Source organism: Malaclemys terrapin, chromosome 6, assembly GCF_027887155.1.
Source record: "Malaclemys terrapin pileata isolate rMalTer1 chromosome 6, rMalTer1.hap1, whole genome shotgun sequence".
Lineage (NCBI taxonomy): Eukaryota > Metazoa > Chordata > Testudines > Emydidae > Malaclemys > Malaclemys terrapin.
In genome coordinates this window covers 111,909,918-111,936,675 of record NC_071510.1, presented here as the reverse complement: position 1 = coordinate 111,936,675, position 26,758 = coordinate 111,909,918, and the positions used below count along the sequence as shown (strand labels likewise).

The following is a 26,758-nucleotide window of genomic DNA, read 5'->3' as shown; positions in this document are numbered from 1 at the left end:
TCGAACTGGCCCTGCCTCTTTCTTTTAAAAGCCCAAACCAAAACACTTACCTGTGTAGGTAGGTCACTTGGGTTAAGGTCTGGCACCCCACCATCTGAATGGCGAGACCTGTACCGTCCCTCAGAGTCTGCATTTCTAAACCGATCCTCTGTGTTGCTCGCCACTTCAGATGCCTCTGGCTGTGAGCCGTCAACCTCCAAAGGCGTGTGGTGTCCATTCTCCTGCTCTGAATTCTGGCTGTCTTTGCTTTCCTTGCTGTCCTTACTGGCTGGAGTTCTGGCAATGACCCCAAATTTTCTAGTTCTTTTTCCATTTTGAGCGGCTCTGTCACTTCGCTCCGAGGTAGGCTTTGCTTTGGGTTCACAGCTGTTGCTGTTGTTGCCATTTGATGGAGGAAGAGGGGCTTTGCGCTTAATGCGACGGAACATGATCAGGTAGATAAAGCCGCCATTCCAGCACTGATCAGCCAGGTAGCTGCAAGCAAGAGAAAAGTTTGGATTATAAACAGATTGTCCTATAAAGTTGATATTGCAAGTACAGTCAACAGGTATATATTTTGCTAGGTATTGATGCACTTTCTAACATGATTCTTTGGCTAGCTAACTTGTTACCAAATGCAATGATATAGTAAAACACCTTGAAGCATCAGCAAATGATCTCTGCAGTTGGTATTAGAAATTGGGAGATGTTCAGACTCACAAGTGAGTTCTGTGCTCTTGCTTCAAATAAGGCTATTTTGCAAAAAGTCCTAAAAGGTATGCCATGCTCATGGAGAAAATATTCCTCATCACCAAAATGCTTCTTGCATATGAATTAGAGAAGATGCATTTGAAACAGGGAGTTTAAAACAAACAAACAAACAAACAAAAAGGCCTGGAAACAGGCTAATCACATTTTGGTATTCATGACAACTGGCAAAAACCACTCAGCTGGTCATCTTCCACAATTCAAACTCTGAATGCAAGACAGGTGTTTAGGCAGCACAATGGGATGACAGAGCATAGCAAAAAACAAAGAAAACATTTTTCCCTCTCCAACGGAAACAAAAAATACCAGCCAGGCTTCACTTGTGCAGCAGCTCACACAGTGTTTGCATCTGAAATGCAGCCTTTTCCCTGAGATACATCTTCAGTTTAGGCTTGGGTACATGTGCCCTACCTTGGAGCAAATCCACTGTTTCTGTAAGTAGGCTCCAATTGCCCCAGTACAGCAAAACACTACGCTATAAACTACGATGTACCTACTGGGTCCAATAACAGGACAAGGAAATAAGGTGGGTTTCCTTTTATGATGTCTATTCTGGTGGAGAGCTAGGTGATCTGAGCTGTGGAAGTAGCAGCCATAAGTAGCAACACACATACTGTATTTACAAACTATCACTCCCACTCTCACCATCTGAGTGACGCTTTACATAACTGTATTTCTACTTCAGGCAAAAAACAATCACCTTTATGGAGCTGCACCCATTTATTCCAAGGGTGAATTTGGGGTCTTGTGTATTTAGGGACAACATATACCGCAACCTAAATTCTTTAAATATTTGGCTTTCAATTCAAGAATGTAACCGAGAGTACAAATAAGCTTGAATTTGTACTTAACATGTTTGTATGGATCCCTTCTGGCAGGTCCCATACTAACTTAGGTTACGTTGCCTACTTTGCTGGTGAAAGCAGAAAATGCTTCCAAGAATATCAAACAAACCATTCTCCAATAGCAATGAACATTCACTAATGTGGAACTGTTGGTAAACGTACAGTAACATCACCTTCTTGAGAGGTGAAAGTAGATGCCAGTAAAAGGAATTACGCTGTAAGGATCTTTAGATGAAATAATATGGCATTTGCGGATGTGAGAGAAGTAGTCAGGGACTGATTGTCAGAGTCACAGAGTCAAAGCGATTAAGGTCAGAAGGGACCCCAAGATCATCCAGTTTGACCTCCTATATGGCACAGGCCACCAACACCACCCAGCACCTGCACACTAAACTGAACAACCACAATTAGACCAAAGTATTACAGCCCATAGGAAACTACCATGTGCCACAGGTGGCGGGGAGAGGGGGGGGCAAAAAGGGCACCAGTGTTTGAGGCCCCTGCATTGGGAATTAAGTGAGAGATACCCAGACAATTCTGACATGTGGCCTGCACTCCAGGCAGCAGAGGAAGGTGGAAAAAACTCAAGGGCCCTGCCAAACTGACGTGGGGAAAATTCCTTCCCAACCCCACATATGGAAATCAGTTAGATCCTGAGCATGTGAACAGCCAGCCAGCCAAGCACATGAGAGAATGATTTCCCACCCCAACAGACTTGCACAATACATCTGTACTGTTAATGCTGACCAGCTGTGCTGTCCCCCTCCACCCGCATCCCAGCTGCCATCCAGCTGAGCTGGGCTCGTTGCACTGCCAGAGACGCTCAGAGGGAGCATGCATGGGAGGAACATGGGAAGCCTAAAGCCAGTTTATGAGTGAGGAGGGGTTTTTTGTGTGGCAAGGGTGAGTGATCGATTCTTTGGTATTTCTCAATGAATGAAAGAAGGGACTGGGCATTGCTGGGTGAGTGGAGATGGCACACTGAGATGGAAGAGGCAATGGAAGCTGGAGAGGGCACTGGTTAGTTGGTAGTTTCAGTCCAGTTCTTCCTTATGGTTAGGTCAGAAAATCCCACCTTCACAACTGGCCCTCGTCAGTAAGGCTCTGATTTTTAAAGGTATTTACACATTGCTCCACTCAGCACTGCAAGGCCTACGTGATTTAGGAGTCAAACTCTCAGTTTCAAAAGTGACTCGGGCATTTACCCATTAAAAGGTCATGGGATTTAGGAGCCCAAATTGTTGAAAATGAGACAAATTAGGCCCCTAAGGCACTTAGGCCCTGCAATGCTGAACGAAACAATGCTTAAATACTTTTAAAAAATTGTGCCTTTATTTCATCAGGGAGCCCAATGATTGAAGGAACATGGTAACCACAGACCCCATCTCCTCAGAGATGACCCCTGCAGAACAAGATTGAAGCACAATGAGTAAGTGGGGCAGGAAAGTCTGTATTGATAATGGCAATGTCCTATCTTCTCAGTGAACATGCAGAGGACTTCAGTCACCACGATTATAAATTCAGCACCTTTCACAAGCACTGTAGTCATTTTTTAAAATAAAAAATAAAAACCGTCTTTCTTTCTCAATCGGCTGGAAGTAGGCAACACAGTACAAGAGCCTATACTAGCGTGGAAAATCTTGGGAGGGTTGGGTCACTAATGCATCCAGAGGAGACTGGATCCAAAGGGTTATATTATAACATTCCAGAAATAAACAGATATTTTGATTATCAAGTTAAGACTTTTCCCTCCCCCCTCAAATCAAGGGAAGAGGGGCAGTTTTGTTCCAGAAACAGTATGGGCTGCCTGGTTTTCACATTTATCTTTCAAGCTCAAATTTCAAGGCAGCCAGCAACGTTGATTAAAATTCATGACTTTTGCTTGCAGCAATACCATTGCACTCTGATCCATCACATATAAACTTGATAGCATTGCTTCTCCTGAAGGAGAGAAACAGAAGAGTGTCTCCTGCTCTAATAAGCCTATGGTCTGTTTTGGCTGCCATGCCATTCACATACATACATTTCTTTGCATTAATAATCGCATGCTTTTTTAAGCACTGGTAATACAATACTTCCATCAGACAAATATAAATTCACCAACAAGATGAAATGACAGAGAATACAGCAGACAAATACCTGTTAAGTCCAGAAAAAAATAAAGTTATAAAATGTATTGCAAATGAAGCAATTTTATACAGCAAAACAAAATATGATCTCTCTACCATTTTATATTCTTTTGTGACATGTTAGTTTATCATAACATGTAAGATAAACGCTTTGGGAAAAGGATATAATATTCTAAATGCTCATTTTATAAATATTCAATCCACTGTTGGTTCAAGGATATGCTTAGAGACCCAGAGCCAGATTCTCAGCTGGTGTAAATGGATGTAGTTCCCTTGACTTCCATGAAACGACAATGCTTTACTTTATGAAGATCTGGCCCACATACTCCAGTCATGCAATCTGTAGTAACTCACGTTTCTATGCTCCCTTGATTGCTACAGGGCAGTTCTGTGCACGCACTATATGTCTATGAAAGATGAAAACAAGTTGACACAGAAGAACAAATGAGTCTCTCTGAAGAGCAATAACCAGGCCAGCAGCCATCTCACTTCAGGCGATGATCTTGTCAGATCTTCCAGGCTTAGGGAAAACTATGTGCTGGAAAAACAGGTGTCGATGATTCAGTAGGTGGCACTGTTCATTCTGAGTCACTGTTGAATCAACACCCAATCAGACCTGTATTGGAAGATCTATGCCGGTGGTGCAACACTCAGCTATCTTTTTGTGGAGATAGACAACCAAGGTCCAGATCACTTGTGGTCATTTAATATAGAGTGACTTTTTTTTTTTTTTTTTTTTAAACAAGGATAAGATTGTTAATCAAACTCCTAAGCCAAATTTCAATTTGGCTAACTACATTCTGCCTACTTAGCTGGCGTCTTTTTCCTTTCCAGCTTCTTTTCCTGCTTTTCTATCTTTAAGCCTGAGGAAGGCGGAAAATCTCCTAAAATTGATCTTCTTCAATGCAAGGCAGGAATCAAGGAAGCCTGCCTGCAGAGCTCAGAATGGGCAAAGCAGTAAGTACACTTTCCTATGTCCTGATTGGTAGAGACTTGATGGTGTCCAATGACAATCATGCCACAGAAAACTATCGGATATGTTTTTTGGGGGAGAAATAGGAAAGGTTTTTATTTTTAAAGTATTTTGTGTAACTTAAGACTAATTACATTAATATTAAGATATAATAAACCAGAAAAGATAACAGTAGACTAATGAAAGCATGGGAAAGAAATTAACCTGATCCTACCAAAATGCAATGATTGGTGAGGATCCGCAGTGTTTTTTAATTTCTGTCTCTCTATGAACCTAGGAGCATCCTACGCCAGAAGACAAATAAGGGCTGGATTCAGTAAAGTACCTGTTCAGCTTCTGCACTGCAGAAGCCTCTGCAAAAGTGATGCTGGATCCAAAATTCCACTTGTCAGGGTTTCTAAAGAGCAGAAACCAGACAAACTTTTTACTTAATCTGGCACCAGCAGAGTATTCACTGGGTTTTTAAAAATTCAATTACCAGATGGATTTCAGAAAGTCCAAGATCAGAGTTGCAATGTTACGTGGGGGGTGTGCGCCTCTTATCACAGATTTGGAAGTACTAGCCTCGACAACATACCACAAGGTCTTCATATTACCGATCTTGAAGAATGCAAGACATTTTATTAGCGCATAACACAATGCTATTAATAGGTTACAGAAATAGAATGCTTTACTAGAACCATATCTGCCTAATTTTCTGTAGCAATGCTGATATTCACCATGATACAGAGGGCCCCCCTCAGACAGAAGAAAACCACAGCTCCCCTGCACTAAGGAGGAGGGCCACAGAGACAACATGCAGGAAGACTGTAATCCAAAGAAAGACTTTTCCTTGTACCTTACTTACCAAGGCAATTAATTACAGACCAGTTTGCAGTATTTGTAATGGATTCAAAACACCTTTCAATACTGCTTTTTTCTAGAAGAGCACTTAATTGTCTTAAATAAATACAGATAGCATGAATATATTTTGCATTTCTATAGCACCTTCCGAGCAGCACAAATGCTAAGCAACCATGAGTGACGATGCATGAACTCCACAATACCCTATGAGACATTACTAAGGATACATACAGCAAAAGGTGTGCATGGGCTAGCTTGAATCCAGTTAGCGTGGGTAACCATGGTAGTGAAGACAGTGCAGAGTGGGCTAGCGAGCAGAGTATGTGCCCCTGCCCATGCTAGCAGGATTCAAGGTAGCTTGGGTAGGCTGATTCCATACATAGCTTTTGCTGTGTAGACATACCCTAAATGAAGCTGCCAGTGCTGCAGTGTCATTGCACTGTAGATGTCCAGTCTTCTGCACTGCAGCAAGTGTGGTACAGCAACATATTTTAAAACTGCCTAAGTGGTAGGTTAGTACAGCTTTATTTCTGTTTTTTAAAACAGATGAGTAAACTGAGGCAGAGAGGTTAAGTCCAAATTATCATAGGTTAGCAGCACAAAAATCAGGAAGAGAACCCAGCACTGAGACACTCTGGTGATGAACACTATAGAAAACCCTAGTAGGGATTAACTACATAGAACAAATGAACCCAGGTATCCTTGCTCCCAGTTGAAGAGCTAGGACATTCTCCAAGACATCTACTTTTAAACAACCGTTTTCTGACTTGATCTCACTCTCCTAATTCATATTAGCTAGGGTACAATATCAGTATTGTGGAAGTAGACTACCTAAAATATAGATAGTCACGAGCAGTAGGGGCCGATATGTTCCTTTCTTTGGGAGAGACATCATCTATCTGCCAAACTATAGAACCACAACAACTACAAATGATTAAAACTAAACCTTTAAAAAAATAAAAAAGAAAGACACTACACTACGGGGGGGGGGGGGGGTCGATTTAAGATACGCAAATTCAGCTACGTGAATAGCGTAGCTGAATTTGACGTATCGCAGCCGACTTACCCCGCTGTGAGGACGGCGGCAAAAATCGACCTCTGCGGCTTCCCGTCGACGGCGCTTACTCCCACCTCCGCTGGTGGAGTAAGAGCGTCGATTCGGGGATCAATTGTCGCGTCCCGTCAAATCAATCCCCGAGAGGTCGATTTCTACCCGCCAATTCAGGCGGGTAGTGTAGACCCAGCCTAAGGCAAAGAATAGACCAGCTGTGTACAGTTACCTTCCTCGCAGCATGCCCGCCTGTAAGGAGCTGTGTCCCTGGTTACTACTACTAATAGGTGTGTAACAATACTCTCTTTCCTTCGGAATTATGAAGGGAACTGCACATCCATTACCGTCTATGACTAATGTGTTTTAAACTCCCAACTCTCATTTCTCCCTTACGCCACTGAGTTGATTATTGATATTATATAACTGATAAACAAGCCAGGTTTATTCCAGGTTCAATGGCATGTGTGTGAAGTGTCTGACTCGGAAAGGATATTTTAGGATAAGTAAACAGAAAGCGTTCCCAGACTCGACAAGCACATGTTGCAATGAACTCTCTGTCTCCTCACATTTGTTAAAGCTGTGCAATGACACTTTCATAAACATCAATGGTCACACTGAGCCATAGGAGAACCAAAGCAGACTCGGCAGCCATCAGAAAACATCTGGGTTTCTTTTACAAACAAAATATTTAAAAGTATGTTTATTGTCTAATAATAGCGCTCTTTTACATTTATACAGGCCCTTTCATCCTGATGGATGCCAAAATGCTTTACAAACAACGCTTTACAAACTGTATACACACTGATATCTTCACAAGAGTGAGCAAGGAGGGGAAATTTTGGCCAAAGAGACTGGATTTCAAACCTTTACACAAAGTGCAATGGGACCTATAATCAGAGGTGTAAGTAAGCCGGTCCGGTCCGGTATGGCGTACCAGCAAGAGCCAGTACACCATGCCGGACCTCACCGCTTCCCACGGTGGGGAGCCCAGAGCCCTTTAAATCCCACCCGCAGCTCGGCGCCCGGGCTGGGATTTAAAGGGCCCAGAGCTCCCAATATTTAACGCTTTGTCCCGCGTCCCAATCAATGTACCATCGGGACGCCATTTGTCCCAATATTCAGGCAAGGAGGTGAGCGGAAGGGAGGTGCTGACCCCGTGGATACTCCGGGGCTGGAGCACCCATGGGGAAAAATCGCAGCCAAGCTCCCCCCTCCTCGACTCCTTCTCCCCCTCTCTCCCCAGCGCACCGCATCCCTGCTCCTCCCCCCCTCCAGCACTTCCTGCCGCCTAACAGCTGTTTGGCAGCGCTTAGCACTTTCCAGGAGGGAGGGGGAAGGAGCGGGTATGCAGCGCGCTATGGGGAAGAGGCAGAGAAGAGGCAGGGCAGGGGCGGGGACTTGTGGGAAGGGGGCGGAATGGGGGCGGGGTGAGGGCGGCACAGTGGCGGGAAGAGGCAGGGATGGGCGAGCACCCATCTGGCAGAGGGGAAGTCGGCGCCGTAGGGGTGAATGGCGGGCGGGGGGGTGAAGAGGCAAGCAGTGGGTGGGCGAGCGAGTGGGCACAGAGGCGAGCGGTGGGTGGGGGACCTAGGAGGGACGCAGTAAGCCAGCAGCTGGCCGGGGGATGAGGAAGGGCACAATGGGGAGACCAAGCGGGGAGGGGGCGGGACCTGGGGCAGAGTGGGGGCAGAGACTGGGAGGAGCAGGGGTGGACTGTGGATGGGGCTGATGGCACCCCAATGTGACCTGATATTTTAGTGTGGTGATCTGCTCACCCTATCTAGCTGTGAGCATCTTGGAAACAAATTCTAACACAGAAGACAAGAAGCCATGGAAATATACAGTTGCTTAGGACAAAGTCTTTGCATCTCAGGGCATTGATTCATGTCATCATGAAGGTATGTTACAACATGAAACAGCCAGTCCAGAACAGCCCTGAGCTCCAAGAGCCTGGCTGGAAAAACAGATTGAAGTTGTGATTTTAGCTCAACAGGAATCAGTGCTTCCCTGGCTGATTGGGTCACACCCCCTCTTAGGCCTGCTCCACGACCTTTTCACATACCCGGGTTGTCCCCTCTCATCTTTGCAACTTCCCATGGGCAGAATTTCTGCCTTGCAGCCTCCTCCATGATTTATACTGATAGAAACCAATGTAAGATCCTTGGGTGAATCTGGCCCCTGTATTAACTTAATATGACGACCAAGAAGCTAGTACATAACAATACCAATAGTTTCAACTCATATTGTCACACTCAACAAGCCCTTTCCTGTCTTAGATTCTGTGTGTGCTGACATATGGAAAAAGAGATGTAATATTCTCTACCTGCATTAATAAGATGATTAAAAAATGTAGAAATAACATGAGAAGGTCAATCAACAAGCTGAGCTGTTCTAAAAATATCGACCAAGTTAATTTAAATGGCCGGGGGGCAGGTAACAGGGCTCCCACTTCCTTTTGATGGTAAGCAATTTTGAGATGACGACTTGTTGCCAAGAATAAGCAATATTTCCCACAGTCCCACATCAGCGGCAGCTCTCTAAACAACATCGGTTTTCTGAAAAGCCGAGTCTTGTGCAACAGGGAGAAAAAAACAGCTTGTATTCAGTTTTATAAGTCTTTATGGCATATTATTCAACAACAGCTTTACAAAAAGGGAATCAGTGAGAATAAAGCTACTGAATTTTTAAAAAATGCTTGTAACTTAACTTTCAGAGGGGCAGTGTTGTCCAATAGTGAACTGATGTGTCCTGAATCCCTAGACAATGAATTAGCCTCTTTCCGGCTCAGTTTCCCCCTCAATAAAATTAGAATATTATTACATTGTTATCTTATTATCCATGTCCCAGAGCTGAAACCTGTAGGAGCCAGGTTTTTCTCTTCGTATGGACCAGCTGTGGAATTAAATTCCCACCAGAAATACATCTTGGCCACTTTTGGAATGAGATACCACACTCACTGTTTGAACAGGTATAATGAACTGAGAAAATATCTTTACAATTTATGAGACTAGGATTCCCCCTCACTGCAGACCAGGAACTGTGACAACAGGTTCACCATTGAAGGTCAAATACCGAGGAGTTGGCTACTTGGCTACATTTTGTGTGTAAACCCTTCTGTCCATCTAAGTTGGCAGCAACAAGGGCCAGGTTCTGTATCTAGGGGCGCCGTTTCAATAACTCAGTGCAAAACCGGCTCCAGCCCCCACCCAGTGACCTGGGACAATTACATACCACCCCCTGGGTGCCTTTAAGAGGCAATACTTCCCTTCTCGCAAGCAAGGAGTCTGAGTGTAGCAGAAAATGTTTAATAACATGAGGTAAACGACATCAGCATTAAATTGGAAAAAACACCACAAACAGGATTCCTAACACAAACCATGAGCAAAAGACCCACCCCAGCAAATTGGGCCGTGTCCTTTCCCTTTGGTTCTTGAATCCAGCAACTCAAAAATCACCCGAAGTCCCAAAAGTCCAACAACCCCCAAAGTCTCTGTCCCTGGTCAGTGCAGCCCCAGAGTAAAAGGGGGGGCACGCAGGGTGTTAAGGGGCACCTTACGTGATCCGAGGCGACCGGCAGTCTCTCCGTGGGGTTCTGCCGCAGCCTTCACCACGAGCCAGTCCACTTCCTGCCGTCCCACAAACTGCTCTGCTCTACGAGCTGCTCTGCTCACCAACCTGTGAGCCACTCCAGCCGTCCCCGCAAACAGCTCCGCGCCGCTCGCTGCTCCTCCAGCCGTCTCCGCAAACTGCTCCGCCAGCCGCTTAGCAATATAGCTTCAGGATCTCCCACTAGTTAACACAGCACTCAGTGATCTCAGCTCTTAGTAACTTTAGCTCTTTTGTGATTTCAGCTCTCAGTGATTTCAGCTCATAGTAGGGGAGCCCTCGTGCTCGTGCACCATTGGCCCAAAGTGAATTCAGCTCAGCAGCCTGTAACTAGACTCCTAATGGAATCAAAGTTAGCTCTGACATTCAACAGTGTAGAGAGAAGGTGGTGCAATTGGTGTTTCAGGCCCTCAAAAGGGGCCCATACCATCAGGTACAAATACCTGTCCCCATCCTCTCTCAATTCACTGGGTTGTGGAACCTATGTCCTTTGTCTAGCGAGTGCTACTTAGGTGATGGTGAGATCCTCTGTCATAAAACAGTTTCATTGTCCTTGATTCACATAATCAGGGTAACAACACTTAATTCCTCCTGCCCCAATAACAGAGAAACTGGGGATCCCACCCCATCCAAAGTAACCACTATCAGTTGCTGTTGTCTCATGCCAGGCGGGTGGCTATGCCTATGCAAACAAGATCAGCCCCTGGAGTTCTTTTCCACACTGGCCATAACTCACCACCAGATGTCAGGGTTGAGCTCATCCTGACTCTGCTTACATGTGGGCTGCAGAAGAGAGCATGTTCTACCTGCTCTTTTTAGTGGGAAATCAACTTTAAGCCTTGCAAAATGTGATCAGATAGCTTACAGAGTGCTTCATATAATTGGGTAAGTAAGGTGTTTTCTGGGTCACCTCCCCAGGGGCTGCATCATCTGCCACTGAGCGAGCACATCCACAGGTTGCGGATAGCAGAACCTCTGAAACAGCAAATGTCCCTCACTTTCTAGCTCAAGTACTGGGTCTGGGTCGCATCGGGCGGGTGTAGCAGCGAATGCCTGCCCTGCTCCTGCTGCAGTGTGTGCATGCTGCAGAATGAGTGTGCCAAGGCGTTGCAGTGGTTCTCACTCTGCAGTGCACCAGGGGGCAGTGGATGGCAGGAGCAGAGCATGCAGCAGCTGGCACATGCAGCTGCTGCCATGCCAGCGCCATGAGAAGGAAAGCCGACCACAGGGGCAAAAGGTGGCAGCGGGAGTGATAAGGACTTAGTTCAGGGGGAAGGAACAGGGTTGGGTCAAAAACCCTGTAAGGCTTGATTTGCGTGGGCTTGGGTGCAGGTTGGGCCTATAAATTAGGCCCAGGCAGACCTCTAGGATGGATGGTCTGGGTGCTAGCCTGTACCTTAGGAGAGCTAGGTTGAAGTCCCTGACCTGCCACTGGTCTCCTGTATGACTTCAGCAAGTCCAACAAGGGACAATAGTTCCCCACCTTGCAGAGGTGTTGTGCAGATATAAACGGTGAGGTGCTCACATACTAGGTTACCAGGGGCCATCTCAAGGCCTTAGATAGAAGTACTGTTTAAACCAAAATTAAACTGAAAATTGAAAACTTAATGGGCATTCTCCCAAAGGTGATGGCCAATGGCTAAATCGTGTATAGATTGCAGGTATGAGGAGAACATGGACTGGAATAGTTAATATTAGGAAAACACAATGGGAACATAGAAGTCCTTTCTTTTTCATCCACATTGTAAAAAAGATATTTTAGAAGTGTTCTTAGTGTTTATTAAATGTGCCAAGATAAGTTCTGGAGCCCTCTGCTTAGCCACTGAACATAGCACATGGGCAGAAGCAGCACAAGCCTCTTCCACACTGCCCCACAAGTGTGATTACCAAGAAGTCCAGGGAGTGCCTCCAGGAGTAAGATGTTGGCATCTCTGCTTGAAGGTGCCAGTTGTGATGGTAACAGATTATGTCATGTGGACACAGAGCCTGCAGGAACCGCACTATGATCACCAACTCATTTAATCCATGTAACCAATTTAATCATTATGTTAGCTGCAGATAGAGGAGTGATTTGCTAAACAAGTCTCAATACACCTCTACTCCATATAATGCAACCCGATATAACACGAATTCGGATATAACACGGTAAAGCAGCGCTCCGGGGGCGGGGCTGCGTACTCCGGCGGATCAAAGCAAGTTCAATATAACGCGGTTTCACCTATAATGCAGTAAGATTTTTTGGCTCCCGAGGACAGCGTTATATCAGGGTAGAGATATATTTATTTTGCTGAGATTTTGGGCTTTAATATTGACAAAAGGCTTGAACCTAAAAAAAACAAACCAGCACCCGTAAAGGCAATGGGATATGTGGGCCTTCAGTACTTCTTGGAATCAGGCCCCAGAAGAATGAATATTCAAAAGGCAAATTATGTTAAATACTTGGTTGGAGGCAAATAGCAGTGTGTGAAAAGCAGGGAACTAATTCAATCCGGCCATTGCAGGACTGCATGGTCTGGATTGATAATACTGCTTAGATTTCAGCAGTAAACATGTAACTGTTGGCACATTCATTGTCTGCAGATATTTTCAGTTATCAGAAAAACAAGCTAATTTTAAAATGACTAATTGCTGATCTAATACGATATGTGCTAGTTTTCCACCTTTGCTGCAACAGACTGAAATAGGATCAAATCGAATTAAGCTACAATAAAGTACAATCACCTATAATTAGTTCTCAATATATGGTTTGTGGCTGTTCTAATTCACTCCTTTCACACTGGTTTCCCACCCTTCAGAGAATAACCCAAACTCAGCTACTATTCACCTGTAATTGAGGCTGTGTAAAGGACTTTGGTTTGGCAAACCCCAGACAGTCTCTCTGCATTTCTACCCCTCCTTTTTCCACAACGCTTTTAAATGGCAAAGCCAAAGCTATCTTCCCCCCTTGCTTTTATTTCTCTCTATCAGAGAAGCGCAGCCAAACCTCCCAGTATCTGTTACAAAGAAATACCTGTGGTTATCACAGTCTTTGTCTTTTTGCCAACACTTAATCCAAAGAATTGCGGGCAAGTGCTGGAGGAAAAAGAGTGGACATGTTGCCTCATGTTGTATTAAGAGCTGTGCAATGGAACTTGATGTCCTATATATGACCGAAACACCTCAAATTTAAACAAATTTTAAGAAGCTCTGTAACTGACAAAACAAAATATTCTCCTGACTCCATGATCTGACTTACTAAATGTGCTTCTCAAATGTCTCTGGTTTGGCTCCTTCAGCTGTGGTGACTGCAGGGCTCTGATTTGGTGCAGTCTAGTCATATTCCACAATCTCACCAATCCAAAGTGAATAAAGGACAAATGTTGGGAAGGCAAAAAATGTTCAGAAAAAGTTGGAGTGTACCATTTTTAAGGGTGCCTGCTATCACATTTCCTGTGCCCCTTCGCCCCCCCCCTCAGAATGGTGATGGTCAGCCATTTTAGTTCTATATCCATAACTCCTATGAGGACTCGTTGCAATTTCTAAATCTGAGCTGGAAGATGTTTACCAGGAGGGCATTCAGGCAATTAATCACACTCATGATTTCCATTTCACAAAAATCAAAAGAAGTCAGCTAGCAGGCAACACCTGTTTTTGCAGAGTATATACACAGGCATTGAAAGACAAATAAGTACATATTTACTCACAGTAATAATTGCAGGTAATGAATGAATCCCATTACAGAGCAGCACTCAGACTGCTTTTGCTGCTTAGCCAGAGAGACAACATTTCATAATCTAATTCAGGATTATTAAAAGGGTTTCAAATCTACATTTATCAAATGCAGCCTGTGTCTGGACATTTCATCTTAAGTGAAATAAGACAGTTCAAATAATTATTTTAGCTTGTTGTATTGTCATACAAACAACACTCAATTAAAACAAAGTCTTGTATCATACAGCGTAGTATAGTTTATTTTCTAACTCCCTTCCTATTGTTGTGTGAGAACCTGTTCACATGTGCTTAACCAAATGCACCTGCTCTAAGGCTAACTGGTAAATAATTTATGGTTTCAGCACACAATGAGAAGATGAAATACATACACGCCCCATGTAAAGGAATGAACATGCTCCCACTGTCACTGCATTTCTGGGGCTCATGAAATTTGGCCCAAACTTTTTTAGAATTGTACCAACACTAAAAAAAACCTCTCCCCTTTTCCAGAGCTTCGTGGGTCATGCAAATCGCATCTTGTCCCACGCCCTCCTCTTTAGTTTTTTCTCTTATTCCATCTCCGGACTCTGACTGGACCATCAGTGCAACAGCAACAAAAGCTGAGTTGATAGTGAATATTCAATATGTAGTGAGGATTTAGGCTTTGAGCCACATTCCTCATTACAACCCAGCACACTTGCACCACTAATACATCACACAAGGGATGGATTTTGGCCCTAAGTGGTCAGCAGTGAATTCTCCTGGCAGAAGGAAACTCTTTGTTTGTGTAAAGCTTCTGCAGAAGTCGCCTGCCCTTCCACCTGTAACCAGTTACCTGATGACCCTTCTCCCACACACTTTTGCACTGAATGAAGCTTAGATGCAGGGAGCAAATCCTTTATCTACATCTAACTCTGGGGTGGGCAAACTTTTTGGCCCAAGGGCCACATCGGAGTTGCGAAACTATACCGAGGGCCAGGTAGGGAAGGCTGTGCCTCCCCAAACAGGTTGGCCCCTGCCCCCTATCCGCCCCCTCCCACTTCCCGCCCCCTGACTGCCCCCCCTCAGAATTGCGGAACTATTAACTAAGGTTTGTAACCTGTCCTTTAAATCGGCTTCTGTACCCAATGACTGGAAGTTAGCTAATGTAACGCCAATATTTAAAAAGGGCTCTAGAGGTGATCCCGGCAATTACAGACCGGTAAGTCTAACGTCTGTACCGGGCAAATTAGTCGAAACAATAGTTAAGAATAAAATTGTCACACACATAGAAAAACAAACTGTTGAGCAATAGTCAACATGGTTTCTGTAAAGGGAAATCGTGTCTTACTAATCTATTAGAGTTCTTTGAAGGGGTCAACAAACATGTGGACAAGGGAGATCCAGTGGACATAGTGTACTTAGATTTCCAGAAAGCCTTTGACACGATCCCTCACCAAAGGCTCTTAAGTAAAGTAAGTTGTCATGGGATAAAAGGGAAGGTCCTTTCATGGATTGAGAACTGGTTAAAAGATAGGGAACAAAGGGAAGGAATTAATGGTAAATTCTCAGAATGGAGAAGGGTAACTAGTGGTGTTCCCCAAGGGTCAGTCCTCGGACCGATCCTATTCAACTTATTTATAAATGATCTGGAGAAAGGGGTAAACAGTGACGTGGCAAAGTTTGCAGATGATACTAAAGTGCTCAAGATAGTTAAGACCAAAGCAGACTGTGATGAACTTCAAAAAGATCTCACAAAACTAAGTGATTGGGCAACAAAATGGCAAATGAAATTTAATGTGGATAAATGTAAAGTAATGCACATTGGAAAAAATAACCCCAACTTTACATACAATATGATGGGGGCTAATTTAGCTACAACAAGTCAGGAAAAAGATCTTGGAGTCATCGTGGATAGTTCTCTGAAGATGGCCGCACAGTGTGCAGAAGTGGTCAAAAAAGCAAACAGGATGTTAGGGATCATTAAAAAGGGGATAGAGAATAAGACCGAGAATATATTATTGCCCTTATATAAATCGATGGTACGCTCACATCTCGAATACTGCGTACAGATGTGGTCTCCTCATCTCAAAAAAGATATACTGGCACTAGAGAAGGTTCAGAAAAGGGCAACTAAAATGATTAGGGGTTTGGAACGGGTCCCATATGAGGAGAGATTAAAGAGGCTAGGACTCTTCAGCTTGGAAAAGAGGAGACTAAGGGGGGATATGATAGAGGTATATAAAATCATGAGTGATGTGGAGAAAGTGAATAAGGAAAAGTTATTTACTTATTCCCATAATACAAGAACTAGGGGTCACCAAATGAAATTAATAGGCAGCAGGTTTAAAACAAATACAAGGAAGTTCTTCTTCATGCAGCGCACAGTCAACTTGTGGAACTCCTTACCTGAGGAGGTTGTGACGGCTAGGACTATAACAGCGTTTAAAAGAGAACTGGATAAATTCATGGTGGTTAAGTCCATTAATGGCTATTAGCCAGGATGGGTAAGGAATGGTGTCCCTAGCCTCTGTTTGTCAGAGGATGGAGATGGATGGCAGGAGAGAGATCACTTGATCATTGCCTGTTGGTCCACTCCCTCTGGGGCACCTGGCATTGGCCACTGTCGGTCGACAGGATACTGGGCTAGATGGACCTTTGGTCTGACCCGGTACGGCCGTTCTTATGTTCTAACCCCCTGTTCCCCGTCCCCTGATCCCCCACCAGAACTTCTGTCCCATCCAACCTCCCCCTGCTCCCTGTCCCGACTGCCCGGACCCCTATCCACACCCCCGCCCCTAACTGCCCCCCGGGACTCTAACCACTATCCAACCACCCCCTGCTCCCTGTCCCCTGACTGCCCCCCGGGACCCACTGCCACTTATCCAACCCCCCCGCTCCCTTACCACGCTGCTCAGAGCAGCAGGAGCTCGCAGCCCAGCTGGAGCCAGCCACGCTGCCTGCTGGCGGCATGGTGCTGAGGCTGAAGGGGAAGGGGGAACAGTAGGGGAGGGGCTGGGGGCTAGCCGGGAGCTCAGGGGCCGGGCAGGACGGTAGTTTGCCCACCTGTGATCTAACTCCTTACTTACTTCCTTGTGTCCACACTGAAGCCTGGAGCCCCATCAGACATCTGCCGCAGGTCTGAAGGCCCGAGCCCCAGCAGATGTGTCCCAGCTCTCATACTTCTGAAGATTGTCGTATGCGGCTCGGAGGGTCAGTAAGTTTGGCCACCCCCGGTAAATCCAGGGAACAAACTGTTTTTATTTCTATTAATTTGTTGAACTGCGCTTCTTTTACAAGTTGTGACAAGCTCTCTCCACTACAATCCAATATCAGTACTATCTATCACTCTTGCTCAACAGTTTCTGTCAATGACTCCAAACCCTTCCCCTCCTGCTTCCTAAAACAGATCTTAGATATGCCTTAAATTTGGCAAAAATAAATCTTACTCTCCCTAAAACTATTACACAGAAACTGTATTTCTAAACTATCCCTACATCTCTAAACTATCCCTACAGATGCGTCCATATGCACAAACACTTCACATTTGAGTATTGTGTATTAGAGATGCAATGGTTTCATTTATTTATTGCAGGCAGGTTTATCATCCTATCAGTATCAGTCAAACAGCACCAGTGAGAGTTAATACAGCAGTTCTCAGTCTTCTTGGGCAAACGGAGCCAATTTACCTAAGGCAGTTCTCAGCTGTAAGCCAGCAACCACTGGCTGCCATTGAGTTGTATGTGGATGGCATGCTCTGGGGCTCAGTACAGCAGCTCATTGTAAAGGGCTTGTTCAAGAAGTCCCACGGACTTCCAAAGAACAACTTGTGTGAATACGTGCTACTCCATGTAAGAGTGACACAATTAGGCCATATGTGAGAGGATAGGGGCTGAGAGTCCCAATCCCAACCCTGAAATACAAATACTGTTATACACCTTATAAAAGGATACTTCAGTGTTGATGATTTAAGGCTGCTGGTTGGTTAATTTATTTGTATATTAGTATTTATGCCGCTGGGTAGTTGTTACTGTAAAGTCTAATTACTGTTGGAGCTCAACGCTTTAGTACAAGCACAATGTTTTAAAAATGATAAATCTAAATAAATATTATAAGATGGACCATTATTGTAGAATTGTTTGTGTGTATCTATGTAAATATAAATTGTAGAGAGAGAGCCGATAGTGACCGCTAAATTTAGGCTGCCTAACCCTTCCCATTACGAAAGATTCTTGCAAACTTTTTTTTGAGAAGCTCTCACACCTCCACAGTTTGCAGCAGGCCTTTGAAATTCAGCAGGGGCAATGCCCTTGGGCTAGAAACGTGCCTTTTCTTTGCCCTGGGAAATTCCATTCAGGGTGAGCTGAGATATAAACTATTAAAAATAGCCATTTCCACAACATGGCCTGCATGCCTCAGGAAGATTCTGGCAGCCTGCCAAAATAACAACTGACCACAAATATTCTAAAGAGCTGGGTTCATGGTATCACTAAAGCAACAACAGCACTTACCACTGCCACCACCACCTCCACTGCACTGGAAACACCTGGGTACAGTGGTGGATGGGGGAGGAGAGGAGAGAACCAAGGATGAGCCAAGCCAGGTCAGGCTCCCTCCCAGCACATAGCCCCAATGTCCCATCCTACCGACCCTACCCCTATGGCGCCACATGGGAGCAGGAACTTCAACAACACCTGGATAGTGGGAGAAATTGAGAAAGGCTGGCCTGTCCCTCCCTATAAAACTTCTGGAGCCGCACATGGCCCCAGCAGCCTGTCCCCCTCCTCTGGAGGCACCATGTGGGACAGAAGTCACCCCTTCCAGGGCAAGGAGAAGAGAAAGAGCCAGTTCAGACCAGGCCCCGCACGTGTCACCAGTTGCCAATATCCCTTTGAGATAATAGCCTTCTACTGCTGCCAACTAATGCCGTTAAACCCTCTATCTAAAGTGGTAGCAATCTGATCTGCAATGCTGAAGGTCCTGCTGATGACATATGATGGATGGGTTCTTACAGTTGCACATAACAGAATTTGTTTTTATTTTTGTCTGTCTATTTAAAAATAAAATCTAGGAAATCATGTGCAAAAGTTTATGTCAAAAGAAAGTTATTTAGGTTGAAAAGTCAAGCACTCGAAAGTGAGGAAATGCCAGATTTATGTTGCCTATTCAACATTAATTCGGTGCACTGTGCATATGCCTTATGATACAGCTTCCCCGCCTCATTCAGTGCACAGGACGAAGACTAAATGGGGCAGAATTAAGATTGCACGAACAAATGTACATCTAGTATTTCCTAACCTTCCTCTGCTTGACTTTGCAACCTAAAACCACTTTCTTCTGATGCAGTTTTTGGGAGGGGAGGGGTTGTTACACACACACAATCTTTAAAAGGTCAGTGTGGTAGTATTTGGAAACTATTCCATGCAACCTGCAAAACTAATGTTTTTCATGCAGTGCTGGTTTCTGCACTTGGATTGATGCACTTCATAATCTACTGCAACAATTCCATTAGTTACAGGGCACAGGTGTTACAAATAATGACAACAACTGACAAACACAGTAAGAGAGTACATTATTTTGTGAGCACAAGAGATGACAAGACTTTGGGCTGTCACATCTATTCATGTCATGAGCTTGTCCCAGTAACAACAAACCTGTTTCCCAAGCTGCTACTGCAGACTGCTCGTGTTCATAATGGTTTATTCTCATCTTCATTGATTCCCCTGCCCCAAGTGGCCACATATTGAATACCACCTCAAAGGCCAATAGAGGGGAGAAGCAACATTCCCACTATAAAGCATGCTGTTCTGAAGTTTAAACTTCATCATTTTGATGTACTAGTTTACCCCCAGCTACAACCTGGCATTCAAGATCTCAGCACAGAAACAACTTAAAAAATTAAATTAAAAATGTAGGTTGTAGGAATACAAAAGCCTCACCCTAGAATTGCCAACTGTCTAATCACACAAACCTAAACACCCTTGCCCCGCCCCTGCCCTGAGGCTCTGCTCCTGCCCCGCCCCTTCTCCAAGGCTTACTCCATCCCCCCTCCCTCTGTCACTCACTCTCCCCCACTCTCACTTGCTTTCACTGGGCTGGGGTAGGGGATTGGGGTGCGGGCTCTGGGCTGGGGCTGAGAGGTTCGGAATGTGGGAGGAGGCTCCAGGCTGAGCCTGCGGCAGAGGTGCAAGAGGGGGTGCGGGCGCTGGGAGGGAGTTTGGGTGCAGGAGGGGGCTCTGGGCTGGGGCAGGGGTGCACGGTGCAGGCTCCGGCCAGGCAGCACTTACCTCAGGCAGCTCCCGATCAGCAGTGCAACTGGACTAAGGCAGGCTCCCTGCCTGCCCTGGCCCCGCGCCTATCCTGGAAGTGGCCAGCACCACATCCCTGCGGCCCCTGTGGGGGAGGGGAGGGAAAGCTCCACATGCACTGCCTGCGCCTGCAAATGCCGCCCCTGCAGCTCCCACTGGCCACAGTTCCCAGCCAATGGGAGTGGCAGAGTCGGCTCTGGGGCACCCTGTTTTCTCCCCCCTCCCCCGGGTCCGCAGGAACGTGCCAGCCTCTTCCGGGGACTGCGCGGAGCCAGAGCAGACAAGGTGCCTGCCTTAGCCCTGCTGTGCCACTGGATTCTCAGTATCTAAAATCTCCCGGTTTGGCTTCAGTAGCCTCCGGAAGATAGGGCCTGATTCCGGGAGATTCCCGGTGAAACCGGGAGGGTTGGCAACCCTACTCACCTCCTCTGCCTACCCAGCTCCTCCCTCATTCTAAGAGACTTCATGTCACAACCATCTTGCCAATAGTCTCCTGCTGAGACGCAACACTGCCAAAACTCCCACTGATTTAAGTGGAACAGGATTATGCATTATGTGACATCTTGGACAGGTCAAGCTAACACCAGAAATTTACAACATGTCACTGTGACAAAATCTCAGGAACCTCACCAGAGCACCAATCCTCAGGGCTGATCGTAGGGGTGGGCAAGCAGGGCAGTCTCCCTGGGCACTAATTTCTAGGGTGAACCATTTCACTGTGCTTTTTTTCCCTTTTATCGGCTAGCTTTGCTCTACTCTTATTGGCCGGCGCGTGTGTGGTTACCCCCCGACCCCCTCAGCTGCTAAGAATGGGTCCTGTAAACGTTTTCTGCCCTGGATGGAAAAACAGCTAGGGCCACCCCTGCAAATCCTAGCACAGAGCATTAGAGCAGAGGTTGATCGCACAATCAGACTTCATGTTGGCTTCCAGTCAACCAAAGGGGATTTACAACAGTTGCACAACTACCCACTTTTGCTGAAAATAAACAGCACCTTTAATTGCTCTGAAAAATGAAGAGCTTACTGTGCCTCAATTCATATATCAGCTTCTCCAGAGACTCTGCAAACTCATTTAATATTAACTTATCTGGGATAAATACTAACTTAGATGCAGTAGCACTGATTATAATTAAAGTTGTGTTTTGGGACTGAATAGCATTAGAACAACTATTCTTGATACACATTTTTTCCTATAGGCACCAAACACCAAGGCAATTATATTTCAAGCTGAATATTTTTCCCTTCCTACCAAGCACGCAGGAATTCATTTTACTTCATTTATAAGTTCAAAGAAATAATACATTTCCAACCTGTTCATACATCTAGAGTTTGAACATTCAACTCACAATGGTATTAGGTTTCACATGCCACTGTGGAAAGATTTGGGGGGGGAGGGAGGAGAAGAGCACAGAGAGACATAAATATGAATGATAGAGTGAAAAACAAATACAAAGAAATTATGAATAAAGAAGTAGTCAAGCAGTTAAAAAAATATAATGAATACAGTAGAGATAGCATATACCAGGCCAAACACCTGTCCCAGCCTAACTTTTGGAGGAGTGGGGGTTGTCTGTGCTTAATGCACAGGACACATTTCCCCCTTTATGTGTAAGACACATTTTCCATTATCTAGAAACATTTTCTGTATACATATAGATAGGAGACTCACCGGCAAAACACATTTTGGAAACTCACACAAGGTCTGTCAAACCCAAAGAAATAGTTTGCAAGGTTCCCAAAACTCAGACTCCATGAGGTTTGCCCATCCCTGCTTCTTACCTGCTGAACAGACCAACTCCACGACTCTCTTCTGCTTTAGATCAGAAGCGGGAGGCGTCACAGTGAAAGCAACATTTCTTTTCCTCCTGTACTCTCATTAATCTTTCAGCTATTGCAACTGCCATGTTACAAATTTACTTCTTGTAAAAAAACCCAAAACAAAGCCGTTAAAACATACCAGTGTCCTGCTCCATGCTTCCCGTTGGTGATCCATGTGTCTAGCACACAACTGAATTCTCCTCCTCCTGCCCTTTCTGCTGCCTTGCCACCTACCATACTAGTGCACTCCGCCCACTCTATGCTGAGCATTTTTCATTTAAGAAGAATGCTGTCCGCTCAGCTGTGCTCATAAGAGAATTATCATCTATTGCTCCAACTGGCTGCAAGTCATTCCTTTAATTTCAAAACAGGATTAAACAGCAATTGCTGTGCTGCAATACACACATGCCATGGCAGAAGGGTAAAATGCCAATTCTAAGAGAGAAATCACAGCTATTGAATTATTAGCTTACACATGTCATATAACTAATCCACTTGTTATTTTGGGGGTTTGTAATAGTACTGAATGTATTAATTGGACTTGTCAGAGTGTTTTGCATAAATACATTCATGTGTTTTGCATAAATACATTCATGAAATGAAAATGCAACCAAAGAGATACCAAAATGGATGCTTTAGTTCGAAAAGAACAAACAGCTTGTAAGCGTGTATCCTGTTTATTTCTAAATTAAGATGCTTCATTTTATTCTTTGTACCTGTTGCCTGCAAAGGAAATGGCATCAGCAGACCCTAACCAACAACTGTTTACAGGTATACAGGATAAAAGAACTGTGCAGTAACAGCAAAATCTTATTTCACACAATAAATCAAAGTCTAACCTCCATTGCATCAGTATAAATCCAAAGTGACTCCACTAAATCAGTGCCGTGACTGGATTTACAGTACTGTCAATGAGATTAGAATCCAGCCCCATACATTTTGTAAGGAAGCTTTTTGTGCAGTTCCAGGAGTTTCTTGTTGGACTAACTGGGGGTCTGATTCACATGTCAACTGCAGCACATTAATGCCATGCTAGCACTGCAGAGGGGCATTAAACCAGGGGTCTCAAACACACGGCCCACGGGGTTGTTTTCTGTGGCCCGCGAGCTCCTTGCCCCCCTCCCCGCCCCCAGTGTTTACCTAGAGCGGCTCCAGCCCGACGTGCGCGGGGGAAGGGCAGGCTCCCTGCCTGCCCTGCCCCCTGCCACTCTGGGAAGCGGTCGGAACGTGGGGAAGGGGGGGCACAGGGCTCTGTGTGTTGCTCTTGCTTCAGGCAGCGCCCCCAGCAGCTCCCATTGGCCGCAGTTCCCTGTTCCCGGCAAATGGGAGCTGCTGCAGATGGTGCCTGAAGCAACAGCAACACACAGACCCCTGTGCCCCTTCTCCATCAGGTTCCGGCCACTTCCCAGAGCGGTGCGGGGACAGGCAGGCAGGCGGCCTGCCCCACCCCTGGTGCGTGTCGGGCCGGAGCCCACCCCCCAAGCCTCTCCTGCAGCCCAACCCCCTGCTGTACCCCACACCCCTCCTGAGCCCCACACCCCAACTCCCTGCCCTGAGCCACACACCCCACATGCCCTCCCTGGGGGCAGGAAGGGGGCAGAGTTGGGGTGGGGATTTCAGGGAAGGGGTTGGAATGGGGGCAGGGCCTCATGGAAGGGGTGGAGTGGGGGCAGCACCAAGGGTGGCAGGGGGAGGTGTCAGTAATGCGGCCCTCGGCCAACGTACTAGTCCTCATGTGGCCCTCATAGTCATTTGAGTTTGAGACCCCTGCATTAGACTGATGTATCCGGTGCCAGAGAAATTTCTGGTGTAAATGGGCTCCCCAGGCAACACAGAGCCAGTATATCAACTCTTTGACACAGCCCATAGAGCTGGGATAGGTCAAAGGTGTGGCTGGGGGAAGGGAAGATGGCTAAAGCACCACTGTTCTCCAGCTATTTTCATCTGCTTAAAAGGGACCACTGCAACAGAACAGAATTTAGGGTAGCCCAGAGGCTGTTCTAACCTAACCCAAAGACGAATTCCTGACCCCACTGAAGTCAATGGGAATTTTGCCACGGACTACAATAGGGCCAGGATTTCACTCAGGAGTACAAAGATGGTTCAAAGCCATGTTTGCCAAACTCAGGTGCTGTGTCAAGCAGAGCTCAAGTGCACCCAAAAATAGGGCCCTATCCGTCCGCTCTGTATTTTCCTTTGTTTCAGACACCTCACAAGATAGGCAGCATTAACTAACCACTATCAAAAATATTGGTTGTGAGGCTGCGAACATAAGTTGCATAGAGAACCCCTTACTCCCTTTTAGAAAGATGGTGAACATTCTCCAGCATACCCAAAAGGAGGCTTTGTTTTTAAATACATATTTTATAAAAGTAGTAAAACATGTTTTAGTTGCAAATATTAAACTCTATCTACAGAACTTTATGTTAAACCTAAAGCCAAGTTTGAATCTAGCTTTCACTGGCATTCAGTCTGCTTCTGAAAATAAAAAATTGTCTCCCTTTGCTCTGATAATGAAAGTTGCACATGCAGCAGCTAATCTGAACATATTGTCACCAAGCCCGACATTAACAACCACTTTAGCAACCACACACATGCCTCAGGAACAAAGGAAACACATTCATCTTCGTCCTCATTCAGGTCCTGTTCCCACAATGACCATGAGAGACATTATACATTAGGGCTGAATTTTTAACAATTGTTGATCCTCTCTCATTTATTTGGTGTTATTTTGATGCCAAAGAGCTGCTAACAGCCTCTGTATACACAAATCTTTAACACTAGACCTCCTTTCTCCATAGTATTTGCCCTGAAATATGGTACCACTTATTTTCCCATGGGCAATTTTTTGCAGGATTTTTATTCTCATGTGGAACAAATATATACACACACAAACTTTACATGTGAATGCCATACAAGTACCAAATGTTTTACACATTAGATTAAGATGAGATAATGAATACAGCTAGTTCAGGTAACACAGCCCCCACACATATGTAATTTAGAATAATCAATATATTCTATTAAATGGGCCAATTCTAGCAATTGTAGAATGAATACTTTCATCGACTCCCACTGAGTTGCAGGAGCCCAGCAACCTTAAGGATCAGACCCAACTCTTACGGAAAAGACCTACAGAATTTCATGGGAATGAAATCAAACGGGGCTAAAGAAATATAATAGATAACAATTGTTCTAAAATCCTATAGCATTTAATAGTGGCAATAACTTTTTGAACTATTTCATAGATATTAATAGCAAAGTTTATAGGATGGTTAAAAACATCCAACATAATTTTTATCACTCTATTAAATATTATAGGTTTTTAAAGCAATTGCTGTAGAAATGAATAAGATTCAAAGAATAGTTAACATTCTTATTACCTTCTATAGGACTTTCCCAAAAAGATGTACTTGAAATACAAAGGTCTTATGCACATTGACAGAACTGAATCAATAACTTTTATTACTTCGTAAGTATTGCTTTGTAGTGTCACATTTTATTTAAATGATTAGAATCCCCATCATGAAAGCAACAATTGTACCTTTTCCATAAGACAGTTTTACATTCTTAAAAATGTAGTTGATAAAGTGCATTCATTACCATAGGGCAACAGGGGATATGTACGCAGCGCTGAGGGCAGCAAATTGCACAAGCAAAAGGCAGAAGATCGCGGAGAATCTATGTGAGCACTGCTTGTGGTAACTCCTCCTAATAACTCTTGGGCAGCTGTGAAGTCCCCTGCAGGGTGGTATGGTATGGGGAAGCTGCTGGCCAGGACTCAATGGAGATATGCTGGCGCAGAGAGAGGGAGGTCTGGTTAGCTGTGTGAATGTTCCTGCCCTCTGTGGAATCTTGAAATATCTGCACGTTTAGGAGGTTAAAACCCTCCAAGGTCCATTGATGGTGAGGGGGCAAACTCTCCTACTCACTGCATCGGTGTGGGGTTGTTGTGTGGGGACTAGAAACCAAGTCTGTGGGTTGTGGGGTGGCAGACACCTTCACACCATTACCTGGCAGCCATGATAAGGCTGTATGTGTTATCACATAGACCCTGTGGAGAGAAATACCACAGGAAGTACCACCTTGGAAGAAACACTGACAGATTCCTTTGTGACCTGATTGGTCCAGAAGCCTAGGAGGAGTTCTAAGAAACCTCCATTCAACGAGACTGACTTCCCTGCCAGCTGTAGCGACAGATCTGCTTCTTGGCTTGCTCTCACACTCCCAACCCTGGCTTGGACCCTCTGCCTCGACCCTTGAACTTCGACTACAATCCCAACACCTGGCTTAAGTGCTATGACTATGACTCTGGCTCTGCCCCATTCAGTGCTTGGTTCCTGATCCTGGCTCTTACTCCAGCTCGGATCTTCGGCTCTGATCCTGGCCGCTGCTCCGACCACCAGACCTGACTGCCCCTGCTCTAAGCACCGGATCTGACCGCCCAAGCCCCGGTCACAACAATCTGCAGAAGTTTCACACTGCTTCTTCCCCCTATGTAGGGAAGCATGTGGCTGAGAGATCTTTTTAATTGAGTGCCATTTCTCTGAAATAATAAGCAGCCATAGGGAAGAGAGGAGGCCTCTGCTCAGGGTACCAAAAAGCAAATGAACAACCAACAGGAACAAACGGTCTGAGGCCCAGAGTTAACCCTTTAGAAGATGTGACACAAGCAAACAAGAATTCTCTATTTTGAGAAATAAAAGTGATATAAACCCATTCCTGGGGACGTTTAGTGCAGGAAAGAGCCCTCGCTTTGGTGGAACAGG

General features: G+C 45.2%; 1 protein-coding gene across 6 annotated transcripts in view; it reads right to left on the bottom strand.

The window, feature by feature from the left end:
- The window catches only part of PDZD2 (PDZ domain containing 2), a 308,625-nt gene that overhangs the window by 90,252 nt on the left and 191,615 nt on the right, over positions 1-26,758 (bottom strand). For all 6 annotated transcript variants that reach the window (XM_054031838.1, XM_054031840.1, XM_054031841.1 and 3 more), the window contains one exon: positions 51-474. In XM_054031838.1, coding sequence (XP_053887813.1) covers positions 51-474 — 424 coding nt within the window. The remainder of the gene's footprint in view (positions 1-50; positions 475-26,758) is intronic.